The 17,297-nt window shown below is 42.5% G+C and overlaps 1 protein-coding gene across 1 annotated transcript; it reads left to right on the top strand.

Annotated features, from left to right (window-relative positions):
* The first annotated feature begins 4,304 nt into the window (after positions 1 to 4,304).
* On the top strand, positions 4,305 to 7,011 carry LOC124261132 (mucin-5AC-like). Its single transcript, XM_046695459.1, has 2 exons — positions 4,305 to 4,320; positions 5,753 to 7,011. Exons 1-2 carry the CDS (start codon positions 4,305 to 4,307, stop codon positions 7,009 to 7,011), a joined length of 1,275 nt encoding a protein of 424 aa, XP_046551415.1.
* The last annotated feature ends 10,286 nt before the right edge of the window (positions 7,012 to 17,297 follow it).

Below are 17,297 nucleotides of genomic sequence, written 5' to 3'. Positions count from 1 at the left end.
TCGTGTCTGGACCACACAATCCAGTGATCAACAGCATGAGCATCGATCTGCGCATTTGGGAACCGATGACATGTGTCAACCAAGTCAGCGAGCCTGACCACCCGATCCCGTAAGACGCCTCTTACGACAAGCATGGGTTACTGAAGACCAATTTTAACCCGGATCTTCACTGTTGCGTTACTTAGACGTGCCAGTTCTCATCCTGACAATGTTTCTACAGGTTTGTCAGTACAATGCAAAGTGGTAAGCGTCCGGCATCAACATCATTCCATGGTTTCCTTCCACGTATCAGGGGCGGTGGGGTAGCCTAGTGGTTAAAGCGTTCGCTCGTCACGCCGAAGACCCGGGTTCGATTCCCCACATGCGTACAATGTGTGAAGCCCATTTCTGGTGTTCCCCGCCGTGATATCGCTGGAATATTGCTAAAAGTGGCGTAGAACCCAACTCACTCACTCACTATACGTATCAAGCCAATGCGCCGTGATATAACTCGCTGTAGGAAAAAACGATTAAACGTTCACTAACGTCTGTATGACAGACAAGAACTGATACCTGTAGCTGATGATGCGACCATAGATTGTACTCTGAAGGTGAAGGTCTTGCAGTGCGGTGCGCAGCAGGATTATATCGAAGATTAGATGCCAGTTCTGAATAAAAGCATATATATTATATGTATATTCAGAAAAGGCATCTGCATTCAGCTTCAAACTCTTGCTTCAGTGTAGGTTCAGTGTAGGCGAGGGTAGCCGTGAGACTCAAACCGTCATGCCATGTTGGCCATATGACGTCATTGAACCAGCAGATGGTTTATCGGTAATGAGGTTGACTAGAAGTGATAAAGTACCGTTATTTAAGCTAACCATTTGGGCAACCTCGAATCACGAAAGATTCACGACACAAGATTGAATAGGTTTGCACGAAGACATTTCTAACTTCTTTCCACTACGTCAAAGGGAGACTACTCTCATTTGCAAACACAAAGTTCAAGGTCATTTGTAGATGGGTGATGAAAATGTTGAGTTTATTAGTGATGCTATGGAGTTTTATAATCAATGCTAATGCTTGCACGAAATCAATTCAACAGTGAGACTCCGGGAACACTGTTTAGTTTATACGTATATGTTCGCTGTGATCGTATATGATCATAGGCAACATTTAAAATTGATGATGGTGAAGGGAAATATGTCAACAGGCTTTACTACAGCGAGATGTTTGCATAATGTGTCTGTGCATGAATGCATCTCCGGCGTTTTGTGAAGCTTAGTATGGCGTCTACCAGGAGTTGATAATCCATCTGGGAGTAAATTACACGTTAATTGTTTATTGCAGCCTATATTTGCCCATTCCTCTGATCACCTGATGAAACAAACAGTCCCGTCCACACGTGATGTCATTACACTCTGTTTAATAAAGGTGTATTGTTATAAAACGGGTGGTCTCTTCCCAGTCGAGGGATATAAAATGCTGTCGTGGGAACTCTGAACATCACCGAGCATGTGAAACCCTGTACGGAGATGTAAATATTCACGAGTAGTTCACACATGCAAACAATTGATGTCAACGAGCACTTGACCTGTCAGATAATCACACAAAGGGCAGAGCGTGACCTATGGGTCAAGATGACCTTTACACGATGAGCGAAGTTATTCGAGACGATCGTAAACGAACGAAATGCGTCACTGTCGATCCAGCAGGCTGGCTGTGAGTCATGGCTTTACATTGGTTCGCTATACACGGACACACATTGCAAAACAGTTGTTTTAATTCTGTTTGTCATTTAAACTGTAAAAATGTTTTTGCAGCTTGAATTAAAATAGGACACATCGGCGTTTTTTATTTCTAAACCGAGCTTGTAAATGTTCTATCATGCGATATATGACACAGAGTCATGTGCTACAGGTTCTCTGTGTCACTATATGTGCTTTTTGAGAATAAAATTTCGGTTCTGTTCTGTTCAGTTACACGCCAGAACCTAACACAGTGATCCTTAGTGTTGAGAAAAGTGTATTGTGATCTAAGTGTAATATTAAAGCGCAGACGGTGTAATATCTAACGATCTAATATACCGTGGAAGCCGCGGTGGCTGAGCGGTCTAGGCGTCTGACTTTGTGTGCTGGCGATTAGGTGCCTGTGGGTTCGAATCCCGGATGGGACTCAGCCCAACAAAAGTACTAGAATCTGTACTTTACAAAGGAAGTATAATCCCAAATATAATATATGTTAGATCTAATATACATACGTCTAAGTGGAACATTTAAAAGCCTTAGTGCAAAAATAGAAGTTTTAGCGTTATATCTGAATGCCTCGGTGCAGAGTAAGGACGTTTGAGGGGTATGTCTCATGGCATTATTACATTGTACAGACGTTGAAACACAATGTAAAAATGGACTCCGCATTTAAACATACATGCTGAAGTGTACATATCTAAATGTCGAAGTATTATTTTTGAACAACCAAGTGTTATGAAATACACAATGTCATTTTAGAAAGTGGTCAAATGTAACATGTTATATTTTGGGATTACACTTTCTTAGTAAAGTACAGATTCTAGTACATTTTTGGGTGAGTCCCATCTCTGAGGGTGTGGGTTCGAATCCCGGATGGGACTCACCCCAAAAAGTACTAGAATCTGTACCTCACTAAGAAAGTGTAATTCCAAATATAACATATGTAACCAAGTGTTAGGTAGAAAGTGTGAGGCATTATATTGGCACCTAAACATACTATATGGACACCTTCGTGTATGCATCTTAGTGAATGATAGGAAAGAGAGTGTAAGAAATGAACACCATACTGTACTGGACGCGTTGGTGTAAGGTTTGGTTAAAAAAAAAATTGAATACCATCTCAGTGTAATAATGTCAGCCAAGCGCGGAAGGAAAGCTTGAACTGACACTTTCCGGTTGACGGTTAATACTTTTAAGATCGACCACCATAAAAGGGAAGACAAACCAAGGCTAAATAAAGGCGAATCAGAATTCGTACCACAATCAGAGAGTGCCACCACCCCTCCGTGAATAAGAAGAGGTATGAACTCGAGTGGACATAAGCGTTCGGCACCCTCCACATAGAAAATACACACAGTGTGTTGTAGATTAATGTTTAATATCTGAATATAGTCATAATTATGACAGAAACAAATAATTTTAAATTAAAAAGGAACCCCAGAGCGTCGGGAGATTCAGAACCTGAACCTGAGGAAATGAAGACTTGCTTCATTTAGGACTTTCGCATTGCAGAAAGGGCTTGGATGAAGGGGAAATAATGTTGTTCAGGGACTGTGAAACAGACCATAATATCCTGCCTCTAACAAAACGTGGTGATGCGCCAGTGCCAATCTCTCACCACACCGTCTAAACCCAAACACGTACACTGACCGCACCGCACCGCACCGCACCGCACCGCAATGAACCGAACCGAACCGCACCGCACCGCACCGCACCGCAACGCAACGCTACGCACCACACCGTGCCGCACCTAACCGAACCGAACCGAACCACACCGCAACGAACCGAACCGAACCGAACCGAACCGAACCGCAACGCAACGCAACGAACCGAACCGAACCCCACCCCACCGCACCGCACCGCACCTCACCGCTACGCACCGCACCGCATCGCACCGCAACGCACCGCAACGCACCGAAACGCAACGCAACGCAACGCAACGCAACGCAACGCATCGCACCGCCACGCCACGCCCACAACCAACAAACCCAAGAGCATAGATTTGTCTGTGACTACACAGCCGACCACGGGAATATAGTCCTACAAGGGACCCAGCAATCTAGCGATCTAGACCAGTTCTGTTATACCAGGATGTGTCCTTGATGGTGACACATGTACTGCAACAGATTATGTCGTCATTACCACAGTTAATAGCGGAAAACACAAAAGACGCTCATGTATCACCATCAAGCGAGTTGACTGACAGCTAACGACAATCATTACTGCTATCTGCGTGCTTTCTCAGACCCTGCCTGCTTCCAAAGGGGACGCGTGCACCAATAATAGTCGGGAAGACCGAAGAGGATCATGGGAAGAAGGTGAGGTAAGAAAGTGGAGATTATTCTTATCTCCGCACGAAAGACCCACGTGGTGCCTGGATCTCGGTAACAAACGGTCCAATCGATTTCCGCTGAGGATCTGTGTTGTTTTGTTTTTTAAAAAAACATGTAAGTCATATTGGCACGGTTTGAGTAGTATAGTCAATTTCATTAAACCACTGTTGTTGATGAATGTTTAAATAACATCGTTCTTAACGGGTACCAGATTCCTCCGATATATTATCAATGGAATGTCAATATGGTGATATATGTTCGTGAGTTTTGCCAATGGGTATCGTCAGCAAACAAAACAGTTCCTCCATAGAGCGTCCGCCCGAGAGCGGAAGGTCGCGGGTTCGAACCATGGTACTTGTTGGCCGCTCGGCATTACCGGGTACATCAAGGACTGGTCGGCTCGGAGTCAGTATAATGAGTCTGAGTGGGGTATCCATGCTTCACTGCGGCATGGTATTTCACTAGCACTATAAAACACACTAGTACAACAACCACACACACACATACACACACACACACATGCACACACACACAGCGAAATATTCTCAAGCACGACACCCCACACCACACCGCCACGGCCATCCCCAACCACTACCCTTCCACAAACACTGCTTTCTAAGACAGCTACAACGTCAACGGCGACTACTTCTACCCTGTCTACTTACACGTCATCTGCGTCAACTTCTACAACCACCTTGCCTGCCTGTTACATTTACCACGTCTGCTGCCACAACACCTACAGCGTTTATTGACACTACATCTACGTCTACTACAGCGCTCTACCCTGAAGGTCCGGGTTAGAATATTGATCTTCAGTAACCCATGCTTGTCGTAAGAGGCGACTATTGGGATCGGGTGGTCAGGGTGGTCGGGCTCGCTGACATGTTGACACTTGTCATCGGTTCCCAAATGCGCAGATCGATGCTCATGCTGTTGATCACTGGATTGTCTGGTCCAGACTCGATTATTTACAGACCGCCGCCATATAGCTGGAATATTACTGAGTGCGGCGTAAAACTAAACCCACTCACTCACTACTACACTCCCCACGTCTACTGTCACAACAACTACCACGTCTACTACTACTACTACACCTACATCGTCTATTGACACTACATCTACAGCGTCTAATGGCTCTACATCTACGTCTACTACTACTCTCACCACGTCTACTGCTACAACAACTACTACGTCTACTGCAACAACATCTACAGCGTCTATTGGCACTACATCTACGTCTACTACTACACTCACCACGTCTACTGCTACAACAACTACTACGTCGACTGCAACAACATCTACAGCGTCTATTGGCACTACATCTACGTCTACTACTGCACTCACCACGCCTACTGCCACAACATCTACGTCTACTGCCACAACATCTACAGCGTCTATTGGCTACAACTAACTCACGTCACTGTCACACAACAACTACCACGCCTCTTGCCACTACATCTACATCGTCTATTGACACAACATCTACAGCGTCATTTGGCACTATATCTACGTCTACTACTACACTCACCACGTCTACTGCTACAACAACTACCACGTATCTTGCCACTACATCTACATCGTCTATTGACACTACATCTACGTCTACTACTGCACTCACCACGTCTACTGTCACAACAACTACCACGTCTCTTGCCACTACATCTACATCGTCTATTGACACTACATCTACAGCGTCATTTGGCACTACATCTACGTCTACTACTACACTAACCACGTCTACTGCTACAACAACTACTACGTCTACTGTCACAACATCTACAGCGTCTATTGGCACTACATCTACGTCTACTACTGCACTCCCCACGCCTACTGCCACAACATCTACTACGTCTACTGCCACAACATCTACAGCGTCTATTGACACTACATCTACATCGTCTACTGCCACAACATCTACTACGTCTACTGTCACAACAACTACCACGTCTCTTGCCACTACATCTACATCGTCTATTGACACTACATCTACAGCGTCTATTGGCACTACATCTACGTCTACTACTACACTCCCCACGCCTACTGCCACAACAACTACTACGTCTACTGCAACAACATCTACAGCGTCTATTGGCACTACATCTACGTCTACTACTGCACTCACCACGCCTACTGCCACAACATCTACTACGTCTACTGCCACAACATCTACAGCGTCTATTGGCACTACATCTACGTCTACTACTGCACTCACCACGTCTACTGCTACAACAACTACCACGTCTCTTGCCACTACTATTGCTACATCGTCTATTGACACTACACTCACCACGTCTACTGCTACAACAACTACCACGTCTCTTGCCACTACAGCTACATCGTCTATTGACACTACATCTACGTCTACTACTACACTCACCCTGTCTACTGCTACAACAACTACCACGTCTCTTGCCACTACAGCTACATCGTCTATTGACACTACATCTACAGCGTTTATTGGCACTACATCTACAGCCTCTTCTGGAACTACATCTACGTCTACTACTACACTCACCACGTCTACTGCTACAACTACTACCACGTCTACTGCCACTACAACTACCACGTCTACTGCCACTACATCTACAGCCACTTCTGGAACTACATCTACGTCCATTACTACATTCGCCACGTCTACTGCCACAACTACTATCAAGTCTCTTGCCACAACAACTACATCGTCTACTGCCACTACATCTACAGCCTCTTCTGGAACTACATCTACGTCCATTACTACATTCACCACGTCTACTGCCACAACTACTACCACGTCTACTGCCACTATACCTCAAACGCCTACTACGACAAGAACCACGCCCACAACTGCAGCTACAGTATCTTCAACATCTCAAGCTACAACAGTCATCTCCACTACAACGCCTACCACTACTACAGCCCATGCCCAGTCACACATGGCGCACAAGTTCAGCAGCTCCCGTGTAATGATGTAAAATTACCAGCTAATTGCATAAAATCTCTTCCCGCAACAAAAGCAGTATATCAGTGCTAACGAACAAGCCAGGTCTCGGCTGACAATTTGACATGTTAATTTTGACATATACGTTTATCACAATTACTGCTAAATGCGCAACAACCAATATACGTCATGACGGACGAGGAAGCTCTATAGATCGATGCACTTTATGACGTCTCGTGCGGTAATTTGAAGGATGCTTACATCGCATTGGTTTATCAATTTGCCACTTGTCGTATAAAAAACGAAGGTGAGCTACGTCTCTCTGACAGTCTGCGACTTTTTTACTGGTCGAAGATGTATTAATGTTGAATTGATCCATTAAAAATAACACATTGACAATTCATCAATCACGACTGCATAAAAAATAAAGCAGTTAAGATTATATAACTAGATTTGGTTAGCTGAAAAAATGAAATCTTTCTAAAATGAGGCATGAGGAATGTGATGTTACATAAACTAAGTTATAAGATTAACTTTTGCACTGCGTGACAAAACTACATCTTACGCTCAAGTCACTGACAAGTCAAATGTGAAATTAAACAAAAATGGATGAAGCCAATTCATTTTTTTAAAAAAACCTTAAACATATAACATCAATCTTAACATTTATAACAGTTGTCGGGTTTTTTTACTTTGATTTAAGACGTGTAATGAAATTAGTTAGAAACAGTAAAAGCAAGATATGCACAAAATAGAAAAAAATAAATCATACATGTCTTTAATAACTCGTGGTTCCAGGAGTGAATGTTTAGTTTTACGTCGCTTTTAGCAATATTCCAGCAATATTCCAGCAACATCTCGGCAGGAGACACCAGAAATGGGCTTCACACATTGTACCCATGTTGGAAAAGAACCCGGGTCTTCCGCGTGACGGGCGAACGCTTTAACCACTAGGCTAGCCCACCGCCCCTGGGGTTCAATGGAGACATTAGGACACGGCAATCCATGTTTATTTAATTGGATGATCAGGCTCGCTGACTTGGTTGATTGCGTAGATCGATGCTCATGATGTCAGTCACTGGATTGTCTGGTCCAGACTCCATTAATTACAGAAACCCGCCATACAGCTGCAATGATGTTGAGTGTATTTTTAGCCAAAATACAAACATACATAGATCGATATCTTGGTCACAAAACTATATTCACCATCTGCTTTAAACAGACTCCGTCCGTTCAGTGCAAGTCAGGTTTCAAATCACCATGGGGAGCAATTCGAAATTAAACCTCGAAAACAACCGATTAAAATGCATAAAATTCGATTTTCTGCCCCAGAATTGCATAAAAGGAAATCAGTTTATTTTATTTTGACTCGAAATATTGAAATGTGACATAGAAACAGAGAAACGAATACGTTGGTCAAATATACTCGTCCGTACTACCAACAGATAGACATCCCAAATCAAACAATGCCGTACACATAGTTACAAGCCTTAAATGACGGACCACTGCTGATAACACAATCTAAACAAACCAATTTATCACACTGGATGGTCCGACTGTTTACGTCGTGCCACTATTAACCCAGATTTGCCGAACTGTAGGTCAATGTCACATTCCATATATGGCAGAAGCTTAGAGCGCTTCAATATAAGAGAGGCTGGCAAATATCCAGCGCTTGCGCAGTAGCGGTTAGCAACAGACCAGGGACTCGGCAATATTCAGTACAGTGATGGTGATGGTTTTCGTCTTGTGAATGAAGCGCTGGAAAGAGAATGCTGTAGGTTTCGCGTAGACGAAAACAATTTAACACGAATACCACAAGTTGTTTTGAGAGTTTGAAGACGAGGCTCTTCGTGTTTGTATTGAATCAATTAAGCCCGCGCACCTGAAATAGCTGCTGTTTTGCCAGTTGAGGCATTGATTGATGTGCAAGAGATAAGCTATTGACAACCCTTCGTGACAATAGGGCGTTTTGATGAGCGTTAGCACAGGTGTTTTCTTATTAAGTTTGACGTAGATTGTGTTTCTAAGGAAAAGCTGTGACTTTGCAAAAAGACACGTTATGTGCAACAACACTGACATAAATGCTGCCGCTGCAGATATTGATGATGATGATGATGATGATGACGATGATTTGGTGGTGATGATGATCATGATGATGATGGTGACTGTATATAAGCATTAAAATACATGGGTGTATGTGATACCAAGAAAGTGCCTCCATCACAGAAAATTATTGATCCTACAAAGGTTAATTTTTCACAGTAGTGTCATATTTAAAAGTGAAATGTCAATTATATTGTTTAAACACACATTAAAAAGCACATGCATATTGTTGATACATTAAATGCCCCTACAATCGTAATAATAATCATGAAAATGTTCATTTATATATGGATGGGTAAACTTATATTGCTTTCAATCAATGACCTGGAATCGATCTTTTTGCCAGTTTTAGTACCAATTTATGATCTTAGCTGCAGGCGGTGATCTGGTTAACTTTGCGTGTTACTATGGAGCTCGGAGCTGTCATTTTCAGTAACACGTTGTTGAATACTTATTTCAACGATATTATATAAGTTTCTTAAAATCCATAGCTCAAATTATGAATATACAATAAGTATATAAAAGAAGGTTAGGTGGGTGTGCAAGAGATTAATCATATGATAGTCTTGCAAGGGTGACGTAAAGGTTTCCTCTGACAAGCGGTTGCGTACAGGTGAAGGGAGATAATTACATAACGACGCGTAATCTGTTTGTGTGTTCAAGAAATACCTCGGAATATAGGGTTCAAGACTACACACGAATATGGTTTTGGATATTTTGTATGTTAATTTACTACTACATCTGTTTCTATATGTGTTGAGTCATTCTTAAAATGTTTAACTATTTTTAGTTATATTATCTCTACTTAAAATGTTTAACTTCAAACGTGGCTCTTTCTGCACTCTCTCTCTCCTCTCTCTCTCTCTCTCTCTCTCTCTCTCTCTCTCTCTCTCTCTCTCTCTCTCTCTCTCTCTCTCTCTCTCTCTCTCTCTCTCTCTGTCTCTCTCTCTCTCTCTCTCTCTCTCTCTCTCTCTCTCTCTCTCTCTCTCTCTCTCTCTATCTCACTCTCTCTCAGTCTCTCTCTCTCTCACTCTCTCTCTCTCTCTCTCTCTCTTCTCTCTCTCAGTCTCTCCTCCCTCTCTCTCTCTCTCTCCCCATCTCTCTCTCTCTATCTCATCTCTCTCTCTCTCTCTCTCTCTCTCTCTCTCTCTCTCAATCTCTCTCTCTCTCAATCTCTCTCATAAATGAAATAAAAACAGCGACTCTAAAACATTTACCCTTTTTATCATCCAAACAGGTTAATTACTATAAAATAGCATTGCTGAAATTTGTATTCAGCTGTAGGTAAATATTGTAGGTAAAACTTAATCTTTAATATATTATGTACACACAAAAGATGATATCAAATGTACTACTGCTTGTACTTGTGCTTTTGTGGAAATTACAGTTAGTTATTAGGATCTCGTTACAAACATGTTCTTCCTGTCGGTACCGTTATGGTAGCTATACTTCTGTCAGATGATATTGACGTATATTTAATATATACTTATGGCTGAGAAGCAAGTGCGTTAGCAAGGACAGGACATAAACAGAAACTGCGCATGTCATAAACTAGGCCGCACGTACGAAGATATATACATGTAGACGATCACGACTGACAAGTGAAAACGAGGTTAAGTGAAATTGACACATCAGTTGCCGATAGACATAAATATCCTATTTCAGCTGTGATCGTCTCAGCAATAAATACAATAGCCAGGGACTTAAGATCACACAAATGCCACATTCAACGTATATTGTGGACGCTTTATTTGTAGTCTGTCATAAAATAATACGCGCGTGGACTGTAACGTTGAACTACGGCAACGGGTCGTCGTTGTTGTGAAGAAAAGCTTCTAAGGCACGGAGTGCGTTCCACTGTCCTGCCTGTCATTACCACAGCACTTCGGCAATCACAGATAATGTCTTTCGCTGTCACTATACAAAGCATGACCTGCTCACGAGTCTATCTCACTGCCCTGAGCCCTCTCATTTTCCCTTCGACTGCGACGAGCGGTTAGTATCAGAAATAGAGTTATTATCTTTACAAATATATATCCATGCAAATAACATTAAATCTGCAAATAACATTAAATCCTAATGGAGCCCAGACTAGAGCTTAATTTCAGACTTCATTTAGACTTGTGGTGGATTTCTTTCCTAATTTATTCTTAAGGTTCTGGGTGAGAGGCTACTCCTCTAAGCCCGAGGTGGCAGTGTTTGAAGCTATCGCTCCTCTCGTCGAAGGCCTGGGTTCGATTCCCAATATGGGTATAATAAGTGAAGCCCATTTCCCCCATTTCAGTATGTGATGTCCCCAGCTGAAATTCTGGTGTCTAGTGTCGTGATGTTGCTGGAACGTTACTAAAGGCGGCATAAAACCCAACTCACTCACTAATGCCAGCTCTTACTGTAATTCTCTAGCCCTAAGTGTAGCATTTTCGATATCGATATCATGTCTAACACGTACAATATTATATGGGGTGACCCCTGAGGCAAGTGACTTAGCTCGAAATATGCCTTTGATCACCAAGCAGTACAGTGGGTACCCGGAAGGATGAGATGGCGACTGTTGACCTTCTAGCACTCGCTAAGGCAGCTTTGGCTGTATACTCCCCAGAGTGGCTGAAAATCACAAGCATATTGATCACGCGATCGGTCAATGACCTGGATAATAATGTTGCGCTTTGATCACGCACCTCTGTCCAGGGTTGCATCAATACACATAATATTTATAATTTACTAAGGCTAGATTTTACACAAGTTCAAAGACTCCCATCTCAATGTTTCTATCAAGATTATACATTTTCAGAGACAAAGCCTTCATCCAGGTGTTGGTAGACTATTGCCCCGTGAAGATCCGAGATAAAATTGATCTTCAGTAACCCATGCTTGTCGAAAGAGGCGACTAACGGGATCGGGTGGTCAGGCTGACTTGGTTGACACATGTCATCGTATCCCAATTGCGTAGATCGATGCTCATGCTGTTGATCCCTGGATTGTTTGGTCCAGATCCGATTATTTACAGACCGCCGCCATATAGCTGGATTATTGCTGAATGCGGCGTAAAACTAAACTCACTCATTGGTAGCTTAGTTGTAAAAGCGTTAGAACACACACTCAATATCCCAGGTTCATCTACTAAACGGGAACATAATAGTGTTCTTAAATGATATATAGACGCATACAACAGCAGGAAGACGATGTGTCCAGATTAGCCAGGTCCGGGCTAACGGGGTTTCACTATGTAGAACTCATACTTCAGTGTCTTTGTAAAAAGACACGCTATTTGCAACAACACTGACAAAAATGATGATGATGATGACGATGACGACGATGATGATGTTCATCGTACAGTGACGGTGGGGTAGCCTAGTGGTTAAAGCGTTCGCTCGTCACGCCGAAGACCCGGGTTCTATTTCCCACATAGGTACCATGTGTGAAGCCAACTTCTGGTGTCACCCGCCGTGATATTGCTGGAATAATAACGGCGTAAAACCATACTCACTCACTCATCATACAGTCAACCCGAGCACTGTAAATTAAATAATATTGACCAAACTGAAGATGAATTCTACAACGCTTTATACAACAGGAACGAGGACATAATATATCCTATCAAGTTTTAACAAGTTAACTAAATCTGAAAAGTTTGTAATTATTTAAGTTTAAGTTTAAGTTTTTATTCTTATGCTGGATCTTAAACACATGGAATGGTGACATTTGTTTCTCTTTGAGTATTTTAATATGTTTATTAACGTATAAACGTATAGTCCGTTTGGCTCAAAAGCGGACCCATGAATTGCAATTTAACTCGAAAACTAAAAAACATAAAATACTCAATGAAACACTGATCATAATCAAAACGTCAGACCAACTCTGTGAAGCTTTTGCAGAATTTATGTCCTAAAAATTAAAAAGTTGTTTAACAAACTGTCATTACAATATTGACACAGTTCACCATTTGGTACGAGGGAGGAGTGCAGAGAAAGGGACAGCCGGGTGTTAGAGAAAGGATGGAGACGGCACAGCACAGATAAATGAATCAATAGCTTTGTCGGCACTTGTGCATGTGCTTCTCGAACACCTGGCTGTCCCTTTCTCTGCACTCCTCCCTCGTAACAAATAGTGAACTGTGTCCAAATTTTAATTATAGTTTGTTAAACAACTTTTTAAAATTTTAGTACATATATTCTGCAAATAAATCACAGAGTTGGTGTGATGTTTTGATTATGATCAGCGTTTCATTGAGTATTATTATATGTTTATTAGTTTTCGAGTTAGATTGCAATTCATCGGTCCGCTTTTGAGCCAAACGGACTATCTGTATCACTGCAATCCGGACCACTGGAATTAATTGAACAAGCTGTCCGTCCGCCTGCTCTTCCGTCCGTCCGTCCGTCCCTCTATCAGTCCGTCAGACCGTCTGTCTATCTGTCTGTCAACCCGCTTCTCCCTCAACCAGTCCGCCATATATAACCCCGACCCAGTCTCTCCCCACCCATACAACCAGCCTCACCAGACCTGAACATCTATGCCACGGACAACATCCGAGAAATGGAACAACGACTTTTGACTCCGTCGACTCCGTTTCTTCCATCAATAAATTAATTTTAAAGCATCATCTCCGGTCAGCTCTGACATCCGACCACATGATGTAGAGGGGCAATGCGTCGTGCACGCTGCAGCGTACAGGGCTTATCCAAACATCAAAGTCAACCGAACAGCATGGCTTCTAATTAAAAATAAACGCTAATACCAGAGATGAAAGTAATTACCTAATTCGATAAGCCGAAATCGGGCATCACGGGTCCAGCTCTGTATTTAATGCGATTTATCTTGTTTACAAAATTAGATTTCTGAGGTTCGTCGATAGAAATTATTGATACGCGGTGTATTTCTATAGCGATCGATGATGCCCCGCTGTTTTGGACTACGTCAAATATTTTCCGTGGAGGGTGTATTTGAAACTAATTAATGATTTCCTGCACCGAACGTACGTACGGGTATTTGTCCCGAAAGGACATTGACTGATTCCTTCTGGCAACACGAAAGGGATCATTGCCATTTAATGAAGCCAAGTTATTAAGATCTGAACCGAAATGCCAATTAATGGACCAATATGCTAATAATCGATCACGCATGTTTATTCACGGTGATATATTGTTGTGTCTAATTTAATCGATCACGCCATGTTTATTCACGGTGATACAATTGTTGGTTTGTCTAATTTATTCATAACTAGACATTCCAATTTAAATGAGTTTGTTTGTTTATATGGTAGGGAGATAATACTTCCCAAGTCCTGTGGGGATGCATGGCTGCATACAACAATCTGCACACGTGACATTATATATCTTCTCTATATATATGTATAATTTGGAGCATCTCTCTCCATCTCTCTCTCTCCATCTCTCTCTCTCCTCTCTCTCTCCATCTCTCTCTCTCCTCTCTCTCCATCTCTCTCTCCTCTCTCTCTCCATCTCTCTCTCTCTCTCTCTCTCTCTCTCTCTCTCTCTCTCTCTCTCTCTCTCTCTCTCCTCTCTCTCTCTCTCTCTCTCTCTCTCACTCTCTCTCTCTCTCTCTCTCTCTCTCTCTCTCTCTCTCTCTCTCTCTCTCTCTCTCTCTCTCTCTCTCTCTCTCTCTCAATCTCTCTCTCACTCACTCGTGGTTAGTAATGGTCGGAATCCACTAGGCATTGTGAAACCACGGGGGATTTATCCCCACCCTGTATCACCCAGTGTCCAGCTCCATAGAAATGCATCTCGGTCAAATGGACTTTGCCACGACGGGTGACATGATCCCCCGGATATTCACTAGACAACACCCCTTTAAAAACTGCATGTAATGGTCAAGTAGGTCACTAATGTAAGATTGATGTCGTTGAACGGTGTTGGTGTTGGGGTCGCCAGTTAAATTTATTCTTTCTCAATGGTCGCATTGAGATACAACGTTTCTTCCATCCTATAACTGTTTCTTGGTGTGTGTTCAGGAAGTAGTCAAGGATTCTGGAGTCAATGTCGTGACCATTCTGATACTGGGTATGAGAAGCAACTTAATGGACATACGTTTATGGTGGCGTAAAGGGGACGTCGTTTTATCGTCTTCAGTTATGGCCGGGAGAAAGCAATAGAGCGATAGCATGAGACGACAAAGCGATAACACGAGACGAGAAAGCGATACCACGAAACGAGAAAGCGATAGCACGAGACGAGAAACTGATAACACGATGCGAGAACACGATATTGTTTTGTATGTCCCTTCTTGGCCACTGACAGATTCTTGGTTTATTGAGTGCCTCATACACCGCCAGTGTAAGTCGGAGCTTGCCTACAAATCACTGGTTTGCCTGGTCCAGATTCGATCAGTCACAGTCCGTCGATTGCACAGTCGAGGGTTTTTGAAGTACAATATCTGAATTTTGGGATTTGTGACTCCTGAGAACGAAAGGTCGGCAATTTGATCCCCGCATTACAAAAGGACATTAAAAGGTGGTACTTCTTGTCTCCCCGCCTGATTGGGGATAAAACCAGGTTAGGTTTTTGAGGTTACGTGAGGTGAGGTGAGGGGAAATTGGGTTTATCGTCGTGCTTGAGAATATTTCGCTCATATGACGACGTGCATGCGTGTGTATGTGTATGTGCGGCTGCTTGTACTAGCCCAGACTGAAGCAGGTTTTATAGTGCTAGCCCACTGAGATACCATGCCGCAGTGAAGCATGAATACCCCACTCAGACACAGTATACTGACTCCGAGCCGACCAGTGCTTGTTGTACCCATTAATGCCGAGCGCCAGACAGGGACCAACAAGTACCATATTTTAACGTCTTTTTTGGTATGATGCGGTCGGGGATCGAACCCGCGACCTTCCGCTCTCCGGGCGGACGCTCTAACCACTACACAACGGAGGCGGTTCTTTGAGGCTACTTATCCGAGTTAAGAGGCGTGCTCCTTTTCAGATATCTTTGATTGAATTTCTTTAAAATGAACGATAAAATAAGAATAATAATCAAAATAATTATCTACCGAGGATGATTCGAATCCAAAGCGTAGTTTATCGAATTTTACAACGTCACTATTCTTGACGTCGATTGCTTAGTGTCCACGGGACCGCTTCTGTCAAATTCGTAGCAAAGAACACGCATGTGATAGAATCATTTCAACATTAATGACACATCTTGGAGCTTATGGAAAGGAACGGTTATTGGTCGTCATATGAAGACAACGACAACCGACGACATCATCCGTATTGTCAGTCAATGCCGGTACCGTTAGATCCACGAGAATCAACAACCGGTAATTTCTACGATCGTATTAACTTGATATGCCAAAAGTTCAAAGCGTTAAAATTTGTAGGTTAATTAGTAATCATATGATGATGAGACGACGCCGCCGCCGGTCATTTGTTCAAGAGACCTTTGATATCTGTGATGTTTTTCTTCCCACGTCTTAGCTTGTGCTTAATCGGGAGAGAAAAACGACTGAAATTCAGCGAACGTTTTATAGCGCCAAGAGCAATACACTTTGTTTAAACTACAACGATTAAATGGATTGTTATTGGCGATCCTTACACATGGAACGTTTTGGGATGATACGAAAATAAACTAAATCCTGGAACAGTGTTATTTGAGCGTGGTTTTAAGCGCGAAGAAACAGGTTGAGAAGTTAGAGAAATTCCGTCTATACTGAACAAAAACAGATTATACATGGACGCCGTGTTCATCCTAATGACGTTTTGTAGATCTGACAAGAGAAACATCTGTAAAAATATTCTTCGAAATACTTTTTGTGTTAAACCTGATAAAGCCCCCTCCAACTCCCCACATCTTGTGGTTAGTATTCACAAAGGTTGATATTCACAAAGGACAGGCAATTTGGAAGACTAATGCTTAGTCTCTCTGAATATATATAATTTTGATCGTAACAAACAAGCCCATTTAAATTGAAAAGGAGCCCCAGGGAGACCAGAGATTCAGAACCTGAACCTGAGGAAATCTAGACTTGCTTTATTTAGGACTTTAGCACTGCAGAGAGGGCTTGGCAGTAGGGAAAATAATGTGGTTTATGGACTGTGAGACAGACTAGCAATTTGGCAACCCTGGTATATTTGAATTAAGTCCATGTGGTTCCAACAGCACTGTTCCTGACATGGGCTCACACTGTCCCCGAAATAAAGCCATGTGTAAAAGTTAATAGACATAATTTGTCAAGGGAACCCACGGGTGTTAGAATAAT

Source organism: Haliotis rubra, unplaced genomic scaffold (genome assembly GCF_003918875.1).
Source record: "Haliotis rubra isolate DU_JTF1 unplaced genomic scaffold, ASM391887v1 Scf79, whole genome shotgun sequence".
Taxonomy (NCBI): domain Eukaryota; kingdom Metazoa; phylum Mollusca; class Gastropoda; order Lepetellida; family Haliotidae; genus Haliotis; species Haliotis rubra.
This window is presented reverse-complemented; position numbering and strand designations above follow the sequence as displayed.